Source organism: Syngnathus scovelli, chromosome 9 (assembly GCF_024217435.2).
Source record: "Syngnathus scovelli strain Florida chromosome 9, RoL_Ssco_1.2, whole genome shotgun sequence".
In the NCBI taxonomy this organism is placed as follows: domain Eukaryota; kingdom Metazoa; phylum Chordata; class Actinopteri; order Syngnathiformes; family Syngnathidae; genus Syngnathus; species Syngnathus scovelli.
In genome coordinates this window covers 4,255,248-4,276,927 of record NC_090855.1, presented here as the reverse complement: position 1 = coordinate 4,276,927, position 21,680 = coordinate 4,255,248, and the positions used below count along the sequence as shown (strand labels likewise).

General features: G+C 40.2%; 2 protein-coding genes across 5 annotated transcripts; both read right to left on the bottom strand.

The window, feature by feature from the left end:
- Positions 1–11: 11 nt before the first annotated feature.
- Positions 12–17,970, bottom strand: zdhhc18a (zinc finger DHHC-type palmitoyltransferase 18a). 4 transcript variants are annotated; one of them, XM_049731288.2, is made up of 11 exons: positions 17,336–17,970; positions 17,078–17,238; positions 16,765–16,914; positions 16,249–16,386; positions 16,125–16,176; positions 15,733–15,835; positions 15,545–15,657; positions 15,162–15,267; positions 11,841–11,997; positions 3,057–3,134; positions 13–159 (listed from the first exon to the last, which is right to left on the bottom strand). In XM_049731288.2, the coding sequence occupies exons 1-11, from the start codon at positions 17,566–17,568 to the stop codon at positions 119–121; spliced, it is 1,332 nt and encodes a 443-aa protein (XP_049587245.1). In that variant the 5' UTR covers positions 17,569–17,970; the 3' UTR covers positions 13–118. The 4 variants fall into 4 exon arrangements, with proteins under 4 accessions (XP_049587246.1, XP_049587245.1, XP_049587244.1 ...); XM_049731289.2 differs by lacking the exon at positions 3,057–3,134 and having other exon boundaries at positions 12–159; positions 17,336–17,969; XM_049731290.2 differs by lacking the exons at positions 13–159; positions 3,057–3,134; positions 11,841–11,997 and adding exons at positions 13,438–13,588; positions 14,098–14,168 and having other exon boundaries at positions 17,336–17,968.
- Positions 17,971–18,416: 446 nt separating this feature from the next.
- On the bottom strand, positions 18,417–21,077 carry pigv (phosphatidylinositol glycan anchor biosynthesis, class V). The gene is made up of 3 exons (XM_049731278.1): positions 20,873–21,077; positions 19,414–20,580; positions 18,417–19,341 (listed from the first exon to the last, which is right to left on the bottom strand). The coding sequence occupies exons 1-3, from the start codon at positions 20,936–20,938 to the stop codon at positions 19,054–19,056; spliced, it is 1,521 nt and encodes a 506-aa protein (XP_049587235.1). The 5' UTR covers positions 20,939–21,077; the 3' UTR covers positions 18,417–19,053.
- Between the last annotated feature and the right edge of the window lie 603 nt (positions 21,078–21,680).

The window sequence follows — 21,680 nt, the reverse complement described above, 5'->3', positions numbered from 1 at the left end:
AAGCGCCGATTCATAAGGAAGGTCTCATGTGTTTCAAAGCTCCACCTTCATTAGCATACGGGGCTCTGATTGGTCACCACGTTTGGTCATTGAGCAATGGCTCGGTGGAAACACCTCCCTATGACGTCAGTGCTGTGCATCGCTCCTCCTCCACTTGCCCTAATGCAAAAAAAAATCAATTTAGCAACTTTCCACAATATACCTATCTAAAAATAATATTAATAAAAAAACAACAAACAACACTTAGTAAGTAATAAAAAAATACACATTTGACTTCTAAACCACAAAACAATCTGCCCATCTTCAAAAGTGCCTTGAGTTGCTAAACTGACTTTAAATAGTTAAAACCCAAATGATGTACTGCGTATACAAATTTCAATCAAATTAAAACTACAAACAAAGTAGCCTCAGCCCTTGTCTCATAGCATATTACTGCGTGACCCACTGTTTTTTTTAAAGCTATTCAGAGTCTTGCATAGCTAAACAGTGTGAGCAAAAAAAAGCTTCTCAGAAGTTAAAAAAGCAAAACTACTTTCAACTTAAGCAAACTCAAGCTCAACCTTTATTGACTCAAGGGATATTTGCAGAGCATGCCGGATGTTTTTTTTTTTTTTTTTTTTTATGTCTGTGACGCCCTGCTTCATGACCAAAGCTGCAGGTCTTATTGGCACCACATAAGAGAATGTTTAATGTGTTGCTTTGCTTGCCGAACATTTTCATTTCTCCACCCTCTATGTCAAATCACATCTCCCTAACCAGTTAAACAAGCAAGATTTGGGATTCATAAATCCAGGTACTTATTAATTTTTTTCTGTGTAAGTACAATGAAATGAATAAATCCAACCAATCGTGATATCATTTGCATTCAACAAGTGGCAAAATGGCCGCCGCTCGAGATTTTCCTGCTTACTTCATCTTCCAAAAACACAAAATTAGTCAGAATATTGTGTGTCAAAGACAGTGAAAGAGATATAATGAAACTGAAAGGAGTTTGTTGTAATTATGTTAAATGCTGAATCAATTAAAACACAGTCTTAATGCACTCAAAGCCACGTATGCTTTAAGTTTGAAGGAGTGCCTCATTTGATTATGCGATTATTACACCAGCATAAAATTCCCCCCAAAAAAACTCTTCAATGAAAACGGAAATCGGAATAGGTTGAGAAGGAATTGACTTAATTTAGAAGAAACGGAATGAAAGATTAAGAACCTTTTTCCTAAAGCTAACCTAATATGTCTTCATTCTTTTTCCGTTGGCAGCTTTAAGTTCCTCTCATTAGCGTTTGCTTAATCTCTTTCCAACGCACAGGCACAAAAAGGTGAATTTGATATTTCTAAGTGAATACTTCAGGAAGACAAAATGAACGCATCAGCAGTTTGGAAACATCAATGAAGGTCGTTTTAGGCTGTTGTGAGCTGAAAAGATTTAGTAAATGTTTGAATACATTGTGCTGGTTAATCATATAAAAGTCTGCGTTCATGTCTATAAAACGTGTGAAAGGTGATACGGTAAAATTTATTGAAATCGAGAAGCTGAGAGTGTTTGCACTATGATGGGTTGCAAATAAAACTATCACATGTGACTTGGCAACAATCCCTGATCATTGCTTTACTCATAATTGGGTTTATGATGAAAAAGCTCCACAGTATTGACCCTTAAGCTTCTCTTTTTTTTTTTTCCAAATCCCTTCTCTGTCTTCCATACTTGTCCTGGATTTTAAATTGCATTGATTCATGCCCGGAGAGAAGCCAAGATGAAACCCCCTTAATGATAATTCCAACATAAAGGCAGACATTAGTCACAATGGCAAACATTACTCGTTTTGTTCGCAGGGGGGGTTAAGTGTAACCACACACTGCATATTGAATTAAAAAAAATAAAAAAAATGGTGCGCATATCAGTCCACGCAGCTCATAAGTGCACCTGTAAAATGTTTACGAGGGAGTGAAGTTCATTTGAGGATTGAGCGCCGTTGGCTTTTAGCGACGCTGCAATAAAATAGATACACAGAAAAACATGCTCTTAAGCACTTGAGCGCACACGTACGTCATAAGGACGGGACATTTTAGTCCCCATGGAAGATTTTGCTCCTAATCCTGACAACATCGCTACGTCACCATGGCAACAGCATCCATCTGTGTCATTTGGACAGATGTGTTGTCGTTCTGACGGTCACGGCAGGTGCCGGCGCAAGACGGCCACTGCGTCACGACGCTATAAATAACACACGCTGTGGCAGCTGCGCATCCTGGGAAACAAAACGCACATTTCACCTGAATGTGAAACACTTGGTGAGAACACAAAGACGGTAGATAAATATTAAGCCACTTGACATTATCAGGTTTCTTCACTGTCCCATGGCAGAATGAGTCAGGACACGCTTTTTCATTGACCATGCTTTTGAACATTTGCTCACGTACACACTTAAGATTGAAGTCAATAGAAGTTATGTTTGGTCATGAGCGGGAAATGGGTGTCAACAGCCGCGACTGGGAAACAAGTGGAACACTAAAAATGATGTGTGTTTTCTTTTTTTAATTATTGTTTGGCTCCATTTGAGGAATTGTTTGAACGCTGCACTGTCTTTGACATTCATGCCATACCGTTTAATAAGTTTGACATTCAGGTAAATGCTCTGACGTCTGCTAATCATGACGTTTGCCAAAAGCAGAGCAGGGCTCAGTTTGTTATGAACTAAATGTGTGGCTAGAGCGTGAAACGGCTAGACCAGGGGTGGGCAAACTTTTTGACTGGCGGGCCGAATTTGGTTCTAAATTTTGATTGGGGGGGGGCCCAACCAGGAGCAGATGGATGGAGTGTTTGTGTGAAATAATATTTAACAGGGTTGCGAAGAATGCTAATGTAGCATGCAGCTAGCATGATGCATGCTAAATGGCCGAGAACAAACTTAGCTATCCAATAAAACAAACAAATATTATATTATCATGTCTTTTTCTGATAATATGAGTAACAGCGTTGAATCTGTTTGAGTGACTCACTTTATTTTGTCTAAAAACAATGGAAAAGATAAAAAAAACAAAGAGGAGTCTTTTACCTATTGTTAAAGCAATTAGCTCGAGGATGACATTCCTGCTGTCGTGTTGCTCGTTTTTTTTCCCCGTGATATCGATATCTGTATTGAGAGACAAAAAAGACCAGTATTTAAAATATGTCTTCTTGTATTTCTTTTAGGGGTGCTCAATGGCTATTTTCAATATTTTAGTATTACTTGTATTACAGCTACAAATGCATTTTGTCTCACTACAACTATAATTACATAAGTGCATGTTTCTGTATTTAGCGCAATGTTGGAGGAAAAAACTTTTTTCATGGGAATAAAATCTTAGTACTATTAGAAAAACTTGTTGGGTTAAGAAAATATAGCATTACATGGCAACACCATAGTAGCACAACAAATAAGTTTTTATATCTTTATTACCTACAGATTGTATTTACAACAGACACAGATTAATTTTGGACCACATAGATGTGGCACAGGCCTGTTCTAAAAATAACTCACCAGTGATTGGACTTTGCAATTTCAAAGGGACATTGTAGAAGTGATCAATAAATGTTCAATCAATCATGATTTGAAAATGTAAACAGATGCAGAGATTTATGGAAACAAAGTGTTGCATACTGATATTTATTGATTTCCTACCTTGTTAAGTCATTATTGATAATTATTTCTTGTCAGGACTCATGAAGAGGCTCAGTGTCACAATGAATGAAGATAATTAGCAACAGTTAATTAAAGGCAACAATAAAGTCAACAGAGTAAAAAAATAATCAGAAAAGCATGTAAACTTTCTGTGGGATGATTCTGAATCTAAGTTTTCGTGATTTTGTCAATAATAATGATAATGTTTGTATTATAGTCATATATTTCATAATATTTAGGATTTTCTTAGCTATAAATGACAACGCATGGTAAAATCCATATTGCACAAGGTTTCTTCGGTCAACCTTAAAAAAATGAAAAAAATTTAAAAGCCTGATTGTGCTATAAAAAAAAAATACACACAATTAGGGACTCATAAAGCCATCCCAAATGAAAATTTTACAATTGACCGGTTATAATATCATTTGAGAGGCGAGTATCAAACTGGAGCACTCAGTTTCAAAAAGGTCGGTGACCCCCTGCACTAATTTAATCACACGAGTGACACTGGATCTCGTGTTTATCCCCGAGTTGACATCCTGCCTGATCCATGACAAGTGACACTGTGGGTCTAGTAGGCGCGGTGAGGTTGTTCCTATTTCAACACACCCTAAGCAAATTGGCCTTTTAACTGCCTGCGAAAATATCGGGAAATTCTCAAGCACAGCCAGACTAATTTTGTGCCTTTCCATCATATTGTTGACGTCACAAAGAAAAAACTTTTTAGTCATACACAACCTGTTGTTGAACATTTTTCACCAACGTCACACACGGAAGTAATTAAGTCTCACCACACGGCACGTACATGTTATACACGAAGAACGAGTCTTAGTTATAATCGGCATTTGCTTTGACCTGTAACAAAAGCAGATGCTTTAATTACCCTATATTTAGTTTTACACCGTGACGCTCTTTCCACTGTGTTTGGAAAGATACTGATCCAAGTTTGTTTAGTAGTGGCTTCAGTCATGGCACCTGTTCTCCAAAAGCAGGTTGACTTGACCACTCGGCCGGGGACATCCGGACCTATGCCTGCTGTCTTATCACAGCAGAAAAGGTGTGATAAGAGCTTCGTTTACTTTTACGGGTTGCCCCAGAAGACAAATCTATGAGAGAGTGGAGAGAGCTTGCGCAAGCAGGCCACGCTGCTGACGTCAAGAGTGGCTGCTTGATTAATTACAGAAGTGCTCGGTGGAGTGTTCACAACGGAGTGAATATAGCTTTGGGTTTTGCCAAAGCAGCACAGTTAGATAAAAAAAACAAAAAACAAACATCATTTAAAAAAAAAAAAAATGACTTGGGTTTTGCTGGCCTTATTTTTTTTAGTTAATTAGATTTATTATATATTTATTTAAGATATATGTTATTACAATACTAATTGTTTCTTTTAATGACATCATCATTTTGAATCTAAAAACATAGCCAACGCTCACTCAAAATAGTTCAAATGTTGTTGCTTCATTTTTTTCCCCAGACTGAAGACTGACATTTACAACAATGAAAGGAATTTTGTGTCTTCAAATATGCTCACACAAATAATAGCGTAAGTGTGCAGCATTCCAAATATAATGGCAACCAGAAATCCGAATTAGAATTTCGAATTCAATGTCAGTCAGAGTGAGGAACAAGCAAACGCATCCATTGCAGCCTTTATAATTTGAAAATGAAAATTTTCAAAAATTTTGGGAATTTTGATGAATAATTTTTTTATTTCATTTGCCATGGACTTTTTGAATTTAATATTTGAAGTGATTTTATATTTTTAGTCAGAGTCATGACTTGGTGACTCAGGATGAGAGTCGTTATTGCATAGCTGAAATGCTCCAAAGCGCAACAGTCAAATATAGCATTGGACTATTATGTAACAGTGGTTCATTTTACTAAAGAGGAAAAAAATATTTGGATATAAGGCTGCAACTACTGAGAAAAATGAAAAAATGCAAACAGTGGCCTAGCGAGATAAGAAATTCCTTCAGAAGTTGTGATAAAATTGACAATAAATCAACTGTGCAGCTTTCATACGGCACATCAGAGAAGTGAGGGGATGTTGGCGGTGCGTCAAGCGCATATTTTATCCGTGTGAAATGTCTCTTTACTTCCCCCTGAAAGCCAAAAAGCTCAAGCACACATGTGGATGCATGCATGAGTTATAGAGGAGGCTGTGTTAAAGACAGGAATGTATAGCCTCACTCATAAAACTCCTTTTTTGCTCGCACTCTTTGGCTTGGGAGCTTCTTACTTGGACAGATTCCTTAACGGGAGCTCAAATCATACCATCCAGCCGTCTCATAATGACCTTTAATGTAGCCGTATAACTGTTTATACTCTCAAATCCGACACAAAAAACAAACAAACCCCATGTTGCTTTACTTTTCACTCGACGTGCCTCCGTCTGTGACCCCGCCAGACAGTTATCCACAAAGTACAGACACCGGGGCCAAGAATATCACAAAAATGTAAAAATACAATATACAACTTCTGCCATTTTTCCAACACGTGACTCATATGAAAAACTTCCACAAGTGGAGCGATGGGTCCTTTCAACCTCTGTAGAGTTTACCAGATGTGAGAAGGGAACCCCTATTTAGCAGGGAGCTCCGGTTTCATTCCCAGAATCCCCGCACCCCGCTGCCCTCCCGACGCCAGGAGCAGAACTCCCGGCCCGAGCAACACACGGGAGCCGTTCAAATCAGTGGGATGTTTCCAGATAAATTCCCTCAGAAGCCGTATCTGTTAAGATCATCCCAACGCAGGTTGACTTTATGATTTTAGGAGCATAAGCACATTTTTTCCAACCTCAGACTTTAAACAGCGTGCCAAAAAATATAGCAGTATGCGTTGTTTGTATGCTTCCATTGACTGTGTTCACACCCACAACAGCGCAAACCCCCATGACGAAAATCACAAAAGAATGAAAACTCCACCCATGCAAATAGTTAGACTGTGTTTTGGACTTGACTTGTTCACGTGAGATAAGTTTAATCATATAGTATGTCCTCGGGTGTCTTCAAACTTGTAAACGTGACAATTAGTCTCTGTAGTGTTTGGTGACGTGGTGTTTACGAAGCATGGAGTAGAGAACGAGAAGGAGATAATTGCCTCAAGAGATTTGAAAATAATTGCGCTGCTGTTAAGGCTACAAAAACGCTATCTTGTTGCTATTCGTTAGCTCATTTGTGGCTTTTCCCGCTATGTGTTAGCATTAAGCTAGCAGACGTTTGGGTAAAGTTATGTGTTAAATACGCAATTTTATTTTATATTTAGTCTAACAGTAAACATAAGGATGCCATCTCATATTTTGGCTTAAAATCTGAGAAAAATCGACCAAACGTCTCGTAAAAACTTATCGATTTGATCACTTTTATCTCAGGGGTTTGTGGGTTTGTGTTTAAGGTTAGATGAGAGAATTTTTTCGTTTGTTGAGAAGATTCATGCGTTGTGTGGCAGGTTTGACTTTCACGAGCAACAGGGGAAAAAAGGCACACAGAGCACACATGGCCAAAAGCTGCTGTGAGTTACAAGCAGCGAAGCTTTCAAAAGCAGCTGGAGGTCAGACGCCCGACGTCATGTTTCAAAGTGAGAAAAAAATATATACACACACATTTTTTTTACCGTACGCTTCCTTTTTTTTTGTGTGTGTGACAGATGTAGTAACTTTCTGCCATGAACTTGCTTTTTCTGTCTTTTGGAACATTACCCTGGCAAACAATATAGCGTGCAGTAAGTCAAATAAGCGTTATGTCTGGTCATGCCCTTACAGTGACTCAGCATTCATCGGCTATCTGTCGGTCATCGTGTCTTTTTGTCCCCTGCTGCTCTGATTTTATTGTCATTGCTACATAAACCTGAGCCACATCCAAGTGTCTGAAGTCCGACGGCCTTTATTGGTCATTGCATAACCGCAACTCAGATGTTTACCATTGAAGGATTCCTGCACAGCCATAAATACCATTCAATGTACAAAAAAAAAAAAAACACACTCTAGAATGCGCATTAAAAGCCACACTAAAACTTAACTAACAATATTTTGAGGGTTCTATGGAGGATACTTTGTAAGAGCTCATTAAAAGGTTAATTATGATACAATGAGGTAAAGCAGAAGTGCAAATTGTGGTCAGATGATCATACTTTGTACTCTAATAGTCTAGTATTAGTAATATATTAATTAGAGGGAGTCTTTTATGTGTACTATAAAACACATTTTGCTGCCTAATCTTTTTTTTATTATTTTTTTTTATACTGCTTGGCCTCATTACAGTTGCAAGCGAGCTGGGGCCTCTCCGAGCTGGGCAAGAGGTGGGGCAAACGTTAGAGGGGTCACTAGGCAACCACAGTGCACATATAGACAAACAACCTTTCACACGATGGTCAAATAGGAGTCTTCAATGAACCGAACATGCACACGGTGGTTCTGATGTGGGTAAGGCAAGATTGAATCTCTTTCAACTGTGAGGCAGAAGCAAACCACTGAACACATTACAATTGTATATTGTGCAAAATTAAATGATGCTTGATATATAAAAATACTGCCATCACGTAAAAAAAAAATCAATTGACAAAATAAAGTGGAGGTTAAAAAAAAGTTGCATTTTTGTCATGCAGCTTTTTCCTTTTCCCGTATGTTTGTTGACCCAGCCCTGCCCTCTCTGAACCGAAAGAACAAACAAAAATCGCATTGACGTTTTCATTGTTTGAACACCAATAGTCTCTGGAGTGCTTGTACCCGTCAAGTATGAAGTTACACAACCGAGTAAATCTTTTGTCAGTTGCCTTTTCCCGAAAATGAAACTGGAAGAGAGCGAGAGAGCGTTTGGAGTGTATTTTGTAACGCGCCATAATTAGGGTACAGGGATTTTAGTTGCGAGTCCGAGCTTTACTATTCTTGGTCTCAGTTTATGTAAATTTCCCACAAAAGAATTTTTTCTTCTTTATGATGCATTTTTGAATGGTGCGACTTGTGTTGAAGACTTTAAAAAAAATGTTTTGATCAATTTGACCCAGAGCCAAACCAAACACATAGTTAATTCTATACACCAACATGAGAGTCATTTACATTCCCTAGCTACACATGAAACAAACCCACACACATACCTAATTACCGTGCATGCAGATCACGAACGCCTTCTCGCACTTGAGCTCGGAAGGACGCATTGCTAAACACACATTTATTCTGACTGTAGTCAAAACAAAACGGAGGCCAAAAAAAACACATCTTTGATGGCAGACATTTTGTTCTCACAGAGAGGCAGCATGTTATTTTGGTCATACAGCAACGCGGGATTGCAAAAAGTTATCCGCCAAGAGAAAGTTAGCCACGGAGTTCCGCAGTGTCTCGTTTCAGCGGTAGGGGCGCATACTTGGCTGCTAGCTAGCAATTCCTTCCACTCAGATTTAACGACTTGCTGCGTTGCATCAGAGATACTTGACACTTTCGATAAGCAGCACAAAGTGATGTCGACTAACTTTAGGTGTGAGTCACTTTTTTTGCTACTGTGCAAATGACAACGGCTCGCTAAAGTGAAGCCATCACATCGAGTTGTTTCTTGGAAGAGATGCTAAGTTTTATGGGTTAGAGGAAAATACTTTCAACAGTCTACAGACAAACCAGTAATTGAGTCATATATCACTGTTCATATTTTCTTCCAATTTAAGTCTGCCCAAAGTTTGTTGGATGTCTGAAATATCATCCTGAGTGATTATCTTTTGGTGTGCTCACCGCCTTCGATAATGGCCGACGATCGTAGATGCTAAATATCTTGAGTAGCCGATTTATGATCTTGTTGTGTGTGGTCAACACTGAGTTCAGCAACGGAACTCTTAGCTGTGACGTGGAAACAGTCAATAAAGATGTTTCCGAAAGATCACCGTTGTCGGACACAAATAGAGAAGCAACTGATTGTGTTTGTGGTTTGCTTGTATAACGAGTCTCATAAATTAGTCACCACAATAATGTGACAAGGAGGAGTTTGCAAACACATTGAAGTTAACAGATACAATAAAACCATACCTGGCCTCATCTATGATCTAATTTATAGTATATTCTGCCAGTCTCGATGATTTTTTTTTAAAATCTACCTATCTATCTATGCTGCCTCTCACAGGTAAGTCTTGGTACTACAATAAAACATTTTGTCTGGGTTTAAGATTTAATAGTTTACAGTCCTAAAGTTTTTAGTGAAATCGCTCAAATTGGAATCCCAGCACACTTTCAAGAAATGTGTGCCTCTCAGGACTCACAAAATGTGACTTACAAGACACTTCGGCATAAATTCACAAGACTAACTCAGTGAGCATCTGGGCTATCCAAAATCTAAACTCCATGGGTTTTACATCTTTACAGAAGGGTACAAATTGGTGTACAAAAAAAATAATAATAAAAGAAAAAAGTAAAGTTACCCCAAAAAAAAAGGTGGAATAAAGATAAAAATAGTGAGTTGCGTTGAACCCTCTTCTTGCTTCGACATACTTTGCATGTCCCTGCAGTTGTGGAATGCAGTAGAGTCGGTTACATCCAACATGCAATTAGTCTCACGATTGACGAGAGTATCTGATTTTAAGATTACAATCAACTTATCTCAGCTCCCTTCACCTGTCAATCACAAGGCATGTGAGTATCATAGTAACACTCGAATCCCCAGGAAATATAATCACAGTGTAATTAATTAAATAGTTTCACTCAACAGAGCTAACCAAACTAGCACTTAGCTACATTTAGCAAATAAATTCTAATATTTCTTATCAGTACATGAGGTTGTTTAGATTTCTCTTGTCCAATCAGATTCCAGCATTTAGTATATGTTGTCATGATTTTGTAATTTATTCACTTTTGATTAAATAAATATTAATTCTGAACTGTTCCGGGTCATGTGCATGACGCATGCTTGTTGTACTGCATTTTTTTCTTTGTTATGATGATTGGTGACTATAATTGCATCCGTATTATGAAATGGATTAAGTTAGGTAAATCCCCAAGTGGATCCCCGGGTACTAAAACCGCAGGCTCGCTGATCAAAACTGAATATTATAATATTTTGTCTGCAAAGGCTGATCTGGTGTTGGATTTAATTACAGTGTGCAGCTGTAACCAATGTTTTGAGTTCAGTCACCAAAAAAAAAGTGTAACAGACGAAAATTGCGTCGACAGTGACAATCATCGCCCGTCTCTTAGAATTTTAGAACTTAAGAAGCAGAGCTCAGCACTTATCCACCCTCCAAGTCTCGTCTGAGCTCTTCTTTTATATATATAAAAAAAAATCTATTTTAATTTTAAGCACACCCTCTTATTCTGCAAGCTGGCCTCTGGTCCAGCTGACTGGGTGGCCTTTTTTGTCTCGACTACTCTGAGGTTAAAGAGCACGAAATCCCATCGGCGGAGCAAAGAAATCTTCTCCAGCCACGCCAAGTCACTGAGCCTTTGCAGCCGTCGCGTCGAAACCTTCTACTTGTATTGTCGAGTTAGATCAAGTTATCGCTGATCCTCTTGCAAATCATTTGTGCTCGTGCTGGCGACTTCAGAATACAACACAGCTGCTGAGTCTGTGAAACTTTGCCATTTTCCCTCTGCATGGGACCTAGCCAAAGTCTGCTCATCTGTTTTAACTTTCACTGCGATATATCGCTTGCCAAACGGGCAAGACTTACCCGTAGAGTCTTTTGAAGTGCAATGGTCGTATAACAAATGAATCCATGAACGTTATCACATTTCAAATCCAGGTTCTTAACGTCCAGTAAGGGTTTGATATATAGAATAGGACTGGGCCACAAAGATGCTTTGAATGGTCTAGCATGTAAATAGTTGATTGTATAAATGTTATTTATGGACCAGTTTATCCAGCTTCTATTCACGTGACAAATCTTGGATACACCTGACAGTTGGCTGCAAATTTGACAAACCATCATGATCCTCAGCCTCCATGCAAAATTTTCTTTGCTTCTCAAGAAGGGTAATTACAGGCTGAACAGATACTTAGAAGCATAACTGGGCACAGTATAAACACTGGGACATGAGCAGTGCCAAGCAAAACCAGTTGTGCCATTCAAACATGGTGTTCATTTTTAGATGGAAACTCCCAAAGTCAAATTCTCATCTACAGCGACTGCATCTGTTCTGGCGATGGAGATGACCATGAGATGTTGCACACATTGTATCTGAGCAACAAACACACACGCATGCCTCACCTGCCTTCCAGTGTAGCTTTGGCTCGCCTGTCGTCCATATTGTGAGATCACATTCACACGCACTTTGAAGAACACGTGCGCTCAACATGCGCCTTCTCATTGTTTCCATGAACTCAACTATCGCTGATTTACTGTCACCACAATTGGGAAAATCATTCTGGGAAAGGAAGAACAAAGAGAAGCAACACTCGTCAACGTGATTGATTTATTAACAGCTCCATTGTCACATGTTAAGTCAAAAACCTATGTGCAGCTTTAATGCCCATTTACATAATTTAAAACAAAAATATTCATAAAGGCCTTTTGGTCAACTTGTACTATATATTATTATTACTTAAGAATTGCTGTCTAGGGAGTCTGCACAATCCTTGTGCACATTCCGCCCCCTAGTGGCGAAAACTAAAGCTTATGTGTGAGAGGTCACATTTTTCTATCAATTTGGGGTTGCAGGTGAACTGGAATCTATCCAAAGTGACATTTGAATACGCAACCAATAACACTCACATACACAGCCATGAACAAATTAGAGTTTTTGATGAAGCTAACATGTATCAGGCAAAAGTAAAGATCATGCAGAAAGGTCGGAATCAAGGTTGAAAAACCTCAGAACTGTGATGCACATGTGCTAACCGGTACAAGTAGAAACTACAAAGATATTAAAATGACGAAGTGACGCGATACTGCCTAGATTCCAAACATAACTTGGCCTATAAACCATCGAAACCTTTAACCACAAACAAATGCCGTCAAAAAGCCCCGAGGCGAAGGAAACCCTGGCTTTTTTTTTTTTTTTTTTCCCCTCTGGGGCCCAGCAGTATGGTTTGCTTTGATTTAAATTTAATACATATTCAATGCAATAAGTTATGCTTTCAAAAAATATAATCTTGTGGTCATAAACAGACAAAATATAGAACAGATGAGAAAACAACAAATCATACCGATTAAAAAAAAAAAAACTGCATCTTGCTCTTTGATTTTTTTTTTTTTTTTTTTTTTAGCAGTCCAGACAAAAACAGGGGTTCCCAAATACTGGGCAGCAAACTAGCTGTGAGCAAACCTTTGGGACTAAAAAAATAAAATCAGGCCTAATATTAGTACTGTGATATCCTGTCCTTGGTCCATCACAACCCATAAATTTAATCGATTACTTTTCGCCAAAGTTGGGAACACCTGATGGAAAAAAATCCTTTCAAAGGAGCGATTCCTGAAACAAATTGCTTATTTTCTCCTTGTGTCATTCACTGACATTTGTTCACAGGTTTCGAAAGCGGTTTGCATAAGATGCGAGCAGGAAACTAAACACTGCGGCTGACCTGATTCTATGGCTTGAGGCTTCTGGACTGTGAAAAGTGCAAAGGAGTGTTAAACGTTCACTTGTTGTGCTTGGAGTCGAAAACAGAAGCAGGAGCACTTGTGGAGAAAAAAAAGCTCCCTTAAGGTTACGGGATAAACCGAACGTCGGGCGGCTCGCCGAGAACCGGCGCGGCTCGACCGAGCGAGGGCGAAGGAAACGCCAAACGGAACGCCGGGTTGATGGAGTGCATCGAGTCGCTCGTGCTGCTCCTGGAGAAGGGAGAGCACGGGGTGCTGGCCTCGGGCTGGCGCGAGCACCTCGTCTCTGTCTCTGCCGGGGCACTTGGAACCTCCGGGCCCAGAGGGGTGGTCTTTGGGGTGCCGGGAAGGCAGAGACCGTAAAAGGCGGAGGAGTGGAGCATCCTCTCGAGCACGTCTTTGGTGCTTTGTGTGCACTATGTGTAGAGGAAGAAGAGAAAGCTCAAGTGAGGAGCAGACCAAAAAAAAGAATAAAGTGTCGTTCTCAGTTAGCGGTTAGCTTGGCTGGCATCCAGCACTATGAATTTCAGGCTGTCTGCTGAGACGCACAGAGGAAAAGTTAAATGCAGACAGAGCACGAAGAAGGCAACCATACGGAACAAGGTGAGGATGGATGTGAAGCTGCAACTCTCGGGGGGGGGGGAACAAGTACATGTTTGCTGACAGCACCATGCACACGCAAGTAAGATATGACATAGACAAGATTTCATCCGAATCAAGAGAGAACAGCAAGTGTCATGGCAACAAATGCGGCCATCATCCAGCTCCCGGCATGGGTGAGTGGAAGTTGAAGGAGAACGAATGGCAGTGAAGCATGCGCACTCACGTTAGTGAACAAATTCCAAAGCAGTCACAAAAATCGGAGCAAAAACAAACTCTGGGGCACGTCATGGAGGAAAGAAAAGTGATCGATCCTCTTGCTTACCATCCAGCATTATACGCTGCATTGTTTTTTCAGGCTGTGCAGGACAAAGAAAAATCCTGACAGGTCTCCTCCTGCCGGGTGGAATGGATACAGCACAACAGTGAATATTAAAAGGAGATCGTTTGGGTGGCTCGGACAAAAGTCATCGGAAACGGAGCGGAGTGGAAAATATGGATCTCGCGGTGACAAATTATCGCACTTTTTGGAAGACTTTTGACAAGATATTGGAGTATGTGTGTGTCAAGGGGATTGAGTCAAGTTTTAATTCCTTCTTTGGAAAAATCATCCATCCACACCTTCTTGTAACCTCGCACTGTACACACACCAAGAAGAATGGCGTGGCGAGATAAATCCCTGTTGATTGGTTAATTCATGACTTTGTCATATCAGGCTTATGAAGGAACTAAGGGAGCAAAAATACATTTCAAGACCAACGCCCATAATACAAAAAAAAAGTTTTTTAAAAAAAAAATAATGATAATAATTTAAAGTTATGCTAAAATGTTCCATACGTTGAACATGAATGGCAGAGAGGGGAAAGAAATAAAATTGATATATTTTGTGCATTGCATGCAGGCTGTCGACTCATCAAAATGGAGACTCCCTAAAAAGTCAAACCACCACTGCAGTCAAATATCAGAACCAGAACACATGTTTTGTCACATAAAACACGCTACTGGCCTTTAAACGCACTCCCGCTTTCTTCCCAACAACCACCAAACAATGAATAACATGAAACTAACAATAACAATTATTTTGAGCTGTGTGGAAAGTCTGCTTCGTCACTAACTCAAATACAATCTGTTACTTTTTTTCATTTTGACCGACTTTAAAGGAAATCTCATTTTTATACCTTACGTAGGTCAGCGCCATCATGGCTAGCATTATTCATTCATTCTGCTTTCACATTTACATATTTACGTTCCATCTGTCAGCGGCTACCAACGACCGACTTGAAGGAGACAATACATTGTAAGAACAAAAGGGAGTGGAGAAGCTAATAGGGACATTAAAAAAAAAAAATTCTGAAGGGTGTGGGAAGACCAAAATGTGGTTGAGCCTACCATGTTTGTGTCATTCTTGGCTGCGAAGGAAGGCAGCTCGATCTCGGAGACAGGCACAGCGGGGGAGGACTCCTCCGGTGTCAGGAAGCCGCGCCTGTCAATCAAGCTGCAGAACACGAAAGGTGACGTCAGCGTTGTGCCGGAATCGACAAGTTCAACCAGTCGGCAAAACACACCTCGTACGGGCATACGTGCAAAGTATTTGCATGAAAACAACTGTTGATTGATTGATTGCAACGTGCCACCTGCACAGCTGCTTTTTTTTTTTTTTTTTTATTATTCATTTAAGGCTCTGAGTTGCAGTATGTTCTGGAAACCTCTCCAGCTAGCATCATGATTTATTCACAACATTAATTGTTAATATATATAATTTGTTTACACACCTCGGTGGCATGGGCCCACATAATGTCACGCAGCAGTTGGCGAAGATGCTGTTATAAGTGTACGGATTCCCAGACTCCTCGGCGCCCCTTTTACTTGACCAGGACCCTTTAATCTATAAAATGAATGTAGAAAGTTATTGTATTGACAAAAAATAAAAATAAAAATATATTATATAGTGCCAACTTACATCTTCATTTGTAGTAAGGTTGGAGGCGACTAGGTAGGTATGGAAGCCTGAGAGGCCCAAAATAGACCAGATAGAGAAAAAACAAATGACCAACTCCACCACGGTATAAAAGCAAAGTCAAGGAATAACTTCACTATTATATAGTTGTAAAAAAAAAAATGTGCTGTTGAATTGTTGTGGATTTGAAACGATGCAGACTATAAAGCAAAACTACTGATCCTTTTGCTTTAAAGCCATCTGCTACACTGTGTACTAACTAACGCTGATCCCATTAAGCACCGGCTTAGACTGGAAAACGGCTCGACAGCCTGTAATCAAGATCGCATGCATTTCCAAAACAGTTGGAGGAGACCCAAAAAAAAAAAGAAAAGTTGGCAAATTAAAAAGGATATCTGGCAGGACTCTCTTGGATGGCTTGGATGAGGCTTTTACCCGATTGAGAACCTGCATTAAAAAGGGAGAAGACTATTATAAAAACTCAGATGTGTCAATGAAGCTTAGGCGTGACAAACCTACGCAAGGTAATGTGTGCTATGACGCAGCCAAATATAAAAGATGTCAGAAAAGACAGGGAGATGATGAAACTGTAGAAAAAGCGGTAATTGCGCTTGCCCACACAGTTCCCCACCCACGGGCAGTGATGATCAAACCTCTCTGAAAGAAAAACATACCAAACAGACATAAAAACAGTTTCACTTTACAAACAAGTTGGTTGTGTGACTCGGACTAATAAGGGGTGGAAAATAAATAGTTTGGTGCACTGCAGAGAAAATTTACCTAAATAAATGTATCTAGTAAATTATGGAAATATTCAGAATACAGTATGTGCCAATTTGAGTTATCATATTTAAACTAATATTAAAAACTCAATTTAAGACACCTGTTACAGACTAGCCTGTTTTTCCCCTAGTTCATGTAAATTATAATATTCTCACTTCTTTTCCAACCAGGTGTACTTTTATACATTTTATGAAATAATCAATTATGTGAAGCGTGGTGGAATACATTTGCAACTTTCCATCTTATCCTTACCCACACAGTTGTCACAAAGGCTGCAGTGTGAGGTCCGAGGGGGGCGAAACATTTTACACGTGAAGCAGTACTTGAGTTTGACCACCTGCTGGTTAATGAGGATCTCCTTGGTCCGTGGCGGAGGACGATATGATGAGGATCCTGAGGTATCTTAAAAGAGAACATTAGGAGGCAAATGTGGACTTGCTGTACTTTTCCAATAATGACACAAGCGTAAGCTGCTTAAGTTTGGGAGTGGAGTTCCTCACAGATATCCATCCCCATATGGCAAAGCTCTTTCACCCCATCTGTTGGTGCAATGGGTGTATCTTACCTATCTGCTTCTCGATGTCTGCAGCTTCATCTAAAGTGGCCCTGGGTAGGATGCCTGGGTCTGTGAAGCTGGTTCTCAGCAAGGAGAGGACCACAAACACACAAAGCACCCCACCGATCACCGGGATGAAGACTGTCAGATGCTCCACGAGGAATGGACAACTAGAAATAAAAAGTGCATGCATGTTTTAAATCAAATCAACATTTGAGACGTGTACACCAACAAGTGGTCGTCGTGAAATAATAATTTGATACTTACTCGAATGCAAAGAAAAGGCCACATGTGACAACAATAAGCCCCAATGTCAGAGGCAGGACGCCGCTCTGTCTGGCCACGATGACCCGTCCGTCACAAAAAAATCGGTTCTTGCCCGGGAACACTTCCCATTTTCTCCGCAGACGCTCCGTTTTTTTGTCGGTGTGATTCTGAACTGAAGCGGGTGCCACCGACAGCGCCAGCGGATCGATTTGCTGGTACTCACAGTTTCTCATCCTGTAAATTGAATTGCCCGTCGTCGCTGTTCGGAGATTGATAAAGAAGTCAGCAACGATATCGTAGAAGGGCTTTCAAATGAAAACGAGCTCAGTCATTGAAAAAAAAGAAAAGGGGGGCTTGTTGGGGTTAGCATCCCCCAATGATGTGTCTCGTCCTCAATGCTAACATTAGCTAGCGGACCTGCTATCGTAAATGACTTTTACGACATAAAACCGCTTCCCAGTCCAACCAAGCCCCGTTAACATTTTTATAAATTAAACCAAAAATGTACACTACGGTTATTAAAGATTTCATGCCAATAGTAGTCCGAAAGGAAACGCCGACGAGCTTTGCGACCAGCTTGATGCTTCAGCCTGCAGTGCAGTTCGCTTTTCTCTTTCCGTCGACAATGACGTCACGACTCAGCGCCGTTAATGCCTATTAATAAACATATTTCTTGAATTTTTTTTTTAAAGTATTATAAGGCCAGGTACGCCAGTGTTTTTTTACGATTCAGAAGCTAAAGAGGAAATTAAAATTTGTAAGGAAACAGCTACTGCACATCATATTGGGGTATCTTGATGGTGTAAAAGAGCACAAAAATGTGAGATGAGTTTTTACTATGTTCTACAAAATATGTAATAAATAAAAATAATAAACAAATAAATAATAAAATAAGTAAATAAAAGTGAACTGTAACCGTAGTTATTCGAAATGCCAATGTGCTTGTGCCGTTCATAACCTTGAACACAATTTAATTTATGATGACGTCACACGCCCCATTCAGGGACCTCCCACAATCTGTAAATATGTTCGTTAGGTTGGTGCTCAAAAATATGGATGGAGGAATTCACATAGAATGTAATTGTTCCAGAGAATGCATGCAATTTAATATCACATTTTCAATTCATATTCAAAATGAAAGGTGAATTAACAACACATCCACATAATCAGGTTAAAAACAAATTTACAGTGGCATCTGTGGCAAAATGCATTTCCGCCAGTATCACTGGTGCTACAAAGACAAGAATTAAGTAAACATTCAAGTTTCAAGGTGCATAAATAAGACGAACAAATTTAAAAAAAGATCTCTGTTTAGGATGAGCATGAAATTAATCATTGAGAATTCTGAAGATTGTGGTAGTTGGAATGGAAAAATGGACAACATCAAACTAGACATTCTCATCAAAACAACACTAGCATGGAAACAGAAACTCAAAACATTCACAGATTCTCCCGATCTACTAAAAATGTTTAAAAAATAACAATCTATAAATTGATTGTTAATTTTCTCCAAGTAATTTAGTTCAACGCCCATCCCGAGTAACTGTTACATAATCTACTTAAAGTTCTTTCTAGAACCAAAATGAGGCACATTTGTCATGCTTTTTGGCTTTTGTTATTATCATGACAAAATGTTTTTGTTTTTTTTGTAACAGTGTAGGTAACAGTGCATTATTAAAAATGGTCATTTCACACAGGCATTCTTCAGCCTTACGCAATCAAGTCCACGGTAAAACGTTGCAATGCATTGCCAGGCCCAGCACCCAGTACGAGAGGAAGTAGCCCAGGATGCTTTGTGTGGTGGGAGAGCACATTTTAATATGCGCTATCAACGCAATGACGGGATTTTGAGGTGTGTGCTTGCATCCATTTTTGGCGGGAGTCTTAATCTGAATGTTGGGCATTGATGTTTTCCTTCGGTGGAGAAGTGGCTCGTTGAGGAGGAGCAGATGGGCGCTGATCCAGAAGGGCACGGGAGTCGAGGAGGCCATGAATCGAGTGAGGACCTGGCCACAAAATACACGTCGGTGAGAATTGTTAGATCGATAAATAATCGTTGACTGTTGTTCTATTCTTACCTGCACATGCATGCACAAGGTCCCAAACACCAGGAGAACAGTAGAATGCACAACATATACAAACACTCTTGGGTTTAAAAATCCCGGTATTGGTTTGTCCAGGCCCTTCTTGGAATCTGCCTCCCAAAGTCCGAGTCTGAAACACAGTTCCGGGTTTGCTTGGAAGTAAGCATAAGCTGCCATTACACCCAAAGTCGCCATAGGTAAAGCTAGAAGGAAGTTCGGGATTTGTCTCAGTTCAAAATAACGGAGGAAGCCCACGTTCCAGTACACGTCCTGGATGTGAGAATAAATTAAGGGGAGGGGTCTCATGCACCAGAGAGGTGGAGGACTATTTTCATCTGCAATACGGTAGCCCTTCTGCTCAGCTAAGGAGATAAGAGCCAAGGGGATGCGGTCTAAGGAGGCTGTAGGTGTGCAAAAAGTTCTATAGCCGTAGTACTGAAACGCACAGAAGGGAAGGGCAATGACCGTTGTGCCGAGTAGAGAGGTAAGAAGTAGGCGGATGATGACCCAAATGTAGTGGAAGATCTTCCTGTAGCCTTTTGCAAAGGAACGGTATAAACGGATCTGGGAGATGGCATACACGGCTGGAAGATACAGAAGAAAGCCGATGTTAACTAGCCCGTTGGATCGCGCCGCTGTGGCAATACTGAATGCCAGGCAGGCTCTGAGGATGAACCCTTTTTCCAGGAGGAACATACCCCCAAATGTGAGGGCGGCAAAAAGACTCTCCGCGTAGCCGGCCGTCATGAAAACATTGGCAGGCGTGATGCAGTAGAGGAAGGTGGAAAGCAAGGCGAGACGTCGGTCCTGCATAACTACCCGACTGAGCGCGTGCAAAGCCACCACGCTCAGCAGGAAGAGGGTACTGTTCCCGAGAGCGACTGCCACTAGTAAACGTCCTCGCACGCTCAACCAGCCGCCCAGAGGCCATAGCAGCGTGTCGGCCAGGCCCCGCAGGATGATGGGGAAAAACGGGAAAAAAGCAAAGTTGTGCTCGTAGAGGTATCCTCTTTCTGCGATAAGGAGGTAATGCTCGGCGTCCCAGTGGCTGAGACCACCAAATAACCATTCCACCGCAGAATCCAGGTATAGAGGCTCTGCTGTCCGTGGGGGCTTGAACGCATCAGCATCGTGGTCAGGAATGGCAGCGTTCAAGAGAGCCTGTTGATAAAAGTGTCGTATAAATGAATTGAAACAGTGAAACAAAACGTACACATTTGCAGTAACTGTAGTACAAAATAAATTTAAACATAATTTCAAAATCTGACACAAAAAAAAACTTTAGCTGATTAGATTGGCTGACCCCAGATTTAGACACCTTTATGGGTTAACTTGTGTTTGCCCAGGTATTCCAACTTTATGTAGCTAGTAAAAAATAGCAGATCAACTTTATATGTGGCTCAGTGACATCAGCCATACATAAAATAGCCTGACTGCGAAAGATAAACAGCACCTGCAAAATCAACGAGGCAGCCCTGGTGAATGTAGCAAACTCCAGGACGGGTCTGTAATCCATCATAGTCAGTAAAAGACAAGACAAAATCTTGTTTTAATGCAACGGAGCATCGTGGGATTGTCGGCATCTCATAGTAAACAAAGATATCACAGCGAAAGAGACAGCCATTATTTCTAACACCACCTGCGACCTTTACGCATCTACTTCCGGTGCTATTGCAAATATGGCATTCAAAATAAAGCGATCAGAATCATTTACATAGACATGAAAATTTATACCAGTTGTTTAGCACTTCGGTACAAAACGTCAGCGCGTCTGCCATATTGGAGGTGGCAGATCTGCCTTGTAAATTGCAAGTCAACGACACAGACTGACAAAACTTCATGAATTGACAACCTACAAATAAAATATAATTCACAATGTGTAAATATTAAGATGTTTAAGAGCAGATTGGTAATCAAAATAACGTATGAAACTTTTAATCAAATGTTTATTTAGAAAATGTAATGTTGACGCTGTGGTGTTAGGAATTCGGACATGTGGCATCTTCCCTCATCACATGGCAAAAATATATATAAAATATATATACCTTAACAAGTTTGATTATCTAGACGTATTTGTGCACGTTGTCCGGTTTGTACTAACCGTCTCTTTTTTCATCTGTTTTTGTATAAAGTGATGGACAAATCTTTGTACACCCCAGCAGGTGGCGCTGTGTACATACAACGCCACTAATCCAAAACACATCTAGTCGGAGATGAATAGCTGGATGCGGTGTGCCTTGGATCATGAAATGTTCTTTTCC

Excerpts from the sequence above, each read along its gene's own strand:
- zdhhc18a (XM_049731287.2), bottom strand. The coding sequence starts at position 17,568 with ATGAGAAACTGTGAGTACCAGCAAATCGATCCGCTGGCGCTGTCGGTG. Across the intron at positions 16,177-16,248 it reads CATAGCACACATTACCTTGC|GTTCTCAATCGGGTAAAAGC; the intron begins GTAGGTTTGTCA and ends TTTTTAATGCAG. Across the intron at positions 13,589-15,161 it reads CCAAGAATGACACAAACATG|TGCACACAAAGCACCAAAGA; the intron begins GTAGGCTCAACC and ends CTCTACACATAG.
- pigv (XM_049731278.1), bottom strand. The coding sequence starts at position 20,938 with ATGATGGATTACAGACCCGTCCTGGAGTTTGCTACATTCACCAGGGCT. Across the intron at positions 20,581-20,872 it reads CTGCCTCGTTGATTTTGCAG|GCTCTCTTGAACGCTGCCAT; the intron begins GTGCTGTTTATC and ends TTTTATCAACAG. Across the intron at positions 19,342-19,413 it reads CCTTGTGCATGCATGTGCAG|GTCCTCACTCGATTCATGGC; the intron begins GTAAGAATAGAA and ends TTTTGTGGCCAG.